The sequence below is a fragment of the Rhagoletis zephyria genome, unplaced genomic scaffold (assembly GCF_001687245.7).
Source record: "Rhagoletis zephyria isolate East Lansing unplaced genomic scaffold, Rhagoletis_zephyria_1.1 Rzeph_scaffold_32712, whole genome shotgun sequence".
NCBI lineage: Eukaryota > Metazoa > Arthropoda > Insecta > Diptera > Tephritidae > Rhagoletis > Rhagoletis zephyria.
In genome coordinates this window covers 1-3,875 of record NW_016189767.1, presented here as the reverse complement: position 1 = coordinate 3,875, position 3,875 = coordinate 1, and the positions used below count along the sequence as shown (strand labels likewise).

The 3,875-nt window shown below is 37.5% G+C and overlaps 1 protein-coding gene across 1 annotated transcript; it reads left to right on the top strand.

Annotated features, from left to right (window-relative positions):
• Positions 1 to 1,157: 1,157 nt before the first annotated feature.
• Positions 1,158 to 3,870, top strand: LOC108353996 (serine/threonine-protein kinase S6KL-like; the record flags this gene model as incomplete). The annotated part of the gene is made up of 5 exons (XM_017605189.1): positions 1,158 to 1,419; positions 1,550 to 1,844; positions 2,012 to 2,135; positions 3,686 to 3,784; positions 3,862 to 3,870. Coding segments are annotated over 5 exons (789 nt in total), but the record flags the coding sequence as incomplete, so codon positions are not given.
• Positions 3,871 to 3,875: the final 5 nt, after the last annotated feature.

Here is a 3,875-nt window from a genome sequence, read left to right as displayed (position 1 = left end):
ATGTTTGTTATTTTTTCACGCTGAAAGGTCAGGACGGATTTTGGCAAAATTTGGCACATGAATAGGTTTTAACCTAGATGAAAATATATACTATTTTTAAAGAGGATTACCACATGCTTAAAACGTTAAATTCAATAAAGTAAATAAGTCAGTATGGCGGTCGAACGAAATAACCCTCTTTATTTCGAAACTATTTTTGAATATGGTGCATGTCAATTTAATTAATTAATAATCTTAATGCGATAAATATTACAATGGTAATACTTAAACGGCTTACATATACAAATTTTCTACAAAAATTTCAACATCGGTAAATATCGCAACTTTCTTAAAACATATTCAGCATATTCCGATGAGCAAATCTCATTTTTGGCACAAATATCAGATGGGAGGTTTTGCCGAACCACGTTACGTTTTACACTTTAAACGACGATATGTATTTATCACGAAAATATACTCACATTTCAAATAAGCTGTATAACACCTTCAACGACAAAGTCATCGGTTTTTTGCTTTTTTGGTAATGTGTTTTTGTTTCTTTATATGGTTTATTACTTTTTTAAACCCGTATAATTTAAAAAAGTGAGAGCAGGAAAGATCTTTTACAGAAATAAATAAACTGACTGACAGTTTATAATTGTTCCACGTTTTTCAAAGCGCTCGAAGCTTTAAAAATGCGATTTACTTTTATTAATAACCAGGGCCGATGCTTATTTTGCTTATTTCAATGTATAAAGCTAATTACGGACTTCGTGCGTGTGAATAAATAGTAGTTATTTAGTGTTCAAGACGGTCTGACATCTGATACTTTGCAGCCTGCTGTCTCACTTTTTCCTTACGAAATGATTGAACGGGTGTATATTTCTATTGAAAACAAGGATGCCTTGTACTCTTCACAAACAAACTTTACCAAACCATAGTAGAAAGCGTAGAAAATTTCTTAAGAATTTCGTACTGCTTAAGAAAATTTGGCTCAATAAATTTTTCTAGACCATTTCTTGACCTTTGTTTTATTCGTCGAACTAAAGAAAAGTTTACAAATAATAACATAAAAACAGATTTTGTTTTTATTAACCCGCAACTTCGATGTGTATTTCTGCCTTGAAAAAGCCTCTCATAAAATCCATTTGTCGTTCATAGGCGGCGTTAAACTGTAGGTCCCTTAATTTTTGTAACAATATCAAAACGCACTCCAGAAATTAGTTCAGAAACTCGATCAAACACTTGGCAAAAGTGTAAGCGCCAAAATATTATTATTATTATTTCATTCCCAGATCTTTTCTCAAAAGTTATTCTTATATATCTCTTACAGGCTTCCGCTTGGAGTTTCGGTAGCCTAAGTGGTCGTCTAAATTGGAGCTTTTCTGGTGGTGCTAATAGAAGTTCATTCCACAATCGCAATAAGTCAACCAGAAAAAGGTAAGCGAACTGAAATCATCAGTGTCTACTTGTTTTTCAATACAATGCAAAAGAAATTATTATTATTTTTTTAATATTCATGTAAACTCGTTTATTGTTGTTAATGTAGTTTAATGTTTATTATTTGCAGTTTAACTTCAGCTCAGCAGCGGCGATCCAAAACTCAATGGCACACGCCGCTCACCAATGCCATATTCAGTTCACACTTTAAGGAGGCCAGTCGCAACGAACAATTCCACATTGTACATCTCGTGGCTAAGGGTGCGTTCGGTGTTGTCTTCAAAGTAATTAATAAACACTACGCACAAGAATTGCAAAACCAGCAGTCACCAGCAGCAGCGGTGCAAAAGCAGGCAGGCGGCAGATCGTCAACGCCCCTACATCCTGCACCCTTTTATGCGCTTAAAGTGTTGAAAAAGTCTAGAGTAAGTAAAAATGCAACTTAATAAAATATTTCATAATACCTACTCAAATGAATTTCACAATGGACTTGTACAATTAATGTCTCCGATGACTAATTTGTACTGCCTACAGACACATTTGCGTTCTACTTAGTGCTTTATGATTAATTCATGTGTTTACTACGTTACAGATAATTGAGGAAAATGGCGTGCAGCAATTAAAAGACGAAGCGGATATCCAGAAGTTGTGTGGCCATCACCCTTTTATTGTGCAACAAGTGGATGCGTGGCAAAATCGCCGTAATTTGCATATACGTAAGAAAATTTTAAAATTCGAAGTTTGGAATTATTATTTTTGGTCTCTTCAATCTTCAAACACCGAGTTTTTCATAATAGGGGTATTCATCTAAACGCGTAAATGCCTCGTAATCGCGTAAACCTCATAAATAAGCCGGTTTTCCATACAAAATTAAGTAAGTTGGCGAGGTTACGAGGCATTTACGCGTTTATATGCATTGCCCGAATGTTCTCTCAAAATATTTTTCGTCGAGATAAGGCGAGTTGACTTACAAACTGTACTGCGGTGGGACGAACGGTATCGAAAACTTTCAGCAAGTCGAACGCTACCGCGGCGGTTCTCTCACAGGGACAATTACAAGTTAAATGATGTGGTGGTGCTGTGCACTCCGTGCAAGTCATGCTGATGCTTCGCTGGTGTTAAGCAGCAGATAAGTCCTCTAGGCCTCAAGTTTCTTCACTACTGATAATAGTAGTTAGTAATCCCTGATACGAATGACCTTCTGTAGATGGGTATCAAATACAGCCGGGAAATCAGGTCGAATTTAGGAGAATCTACCGGTGGGTGAGAAGCGTTACACTGCAGCAGTGACCACCTTGAAAAACTGGCTTTCTTCAAAATACGTTCTGTTGGTGTGGAGAGAGCGACAAAAGGGTTATCGTTTCACTACAGTCGAGCGCGGTATGCACGCGCTACTGTTTTTTACCCTCTGCTATTGACGTGACCGAAATTTCCCTTACTATTGAAAAATGTCAAACCTTCGGTGTCGTGTCAGACTACCAACTAAATTAAGTTAAGAAGGTACATACGTTTGGTGGATGTAAACGATAGAATAGGTCGATATTTATAAGAATATGCGCTAGCTATGTGTGTTTCTGCCTGGTGGTACTGGTTGACAGGGTCGGAAGTGATAAGCGCGGCTGCATAACTCTGCAGCATACCCTCTTGCCCTGTGACCCGGTCACGGATGGGGCATAGTCCAGAAAATGGCACCAGCTCAGGTTGGCGTTTCATGTTGCCTTGTTTCGATATATTCTGTTCTGACACGCGGGCAAATGACATCAGGTACCAATATTGTTATTCACTCAGCAAACAATGCTTAAGTAGGAGGAGAAAGACGAGGGGAGTTTTGTTGTTCAGATGAGCCTAATAGCCACCGTTGCGTTGGGGCGGGTTGTATGTTGCAAGAGTTACAAACAATCGTTGTGGAATCCGAATGGAGCTGTACTTTCTTAGGGAGCAGACTCAATGCCAGCTCCAATGCGGAACAACTCTGCTACGAGGAGTTGCTCCAAGGACGAACAACGATTGGAAGGGTTAGGCGATATTAAAAAGATCAAGTTGGCGAAATATCATCCGTTGGTTGGTTGTACATTTAAAATGTGTATTTTTATCTTTTTTAAAGTTTTGTTGCATTTTTAATGCACCCATTTCTTGTTTTTAATGCATTTATTCCAAGCCCTAGTTAATGATTTAATTAATAGTTACATGTATTTTCCTATTATTTTGAAATTTACACAAGCTTCATGTCTTATTTAGGCCTAATCTAATCAATTAACGTTTCTAGTTCTAGAATATGTGCCGAACGGGGAACTGTTCTGCAAACTGACTTATTTCTCCTTGGAACTTATTCGGATATATCTAGCGGAAATCGCACTGGCTATTGGTAAATTCCTCATTTTATACCCAAAACCTTGAATAATTCCTTACATTTTTTGGCATTTCTTACTTCAATCGCTTTAGACTTTCTCCACAAT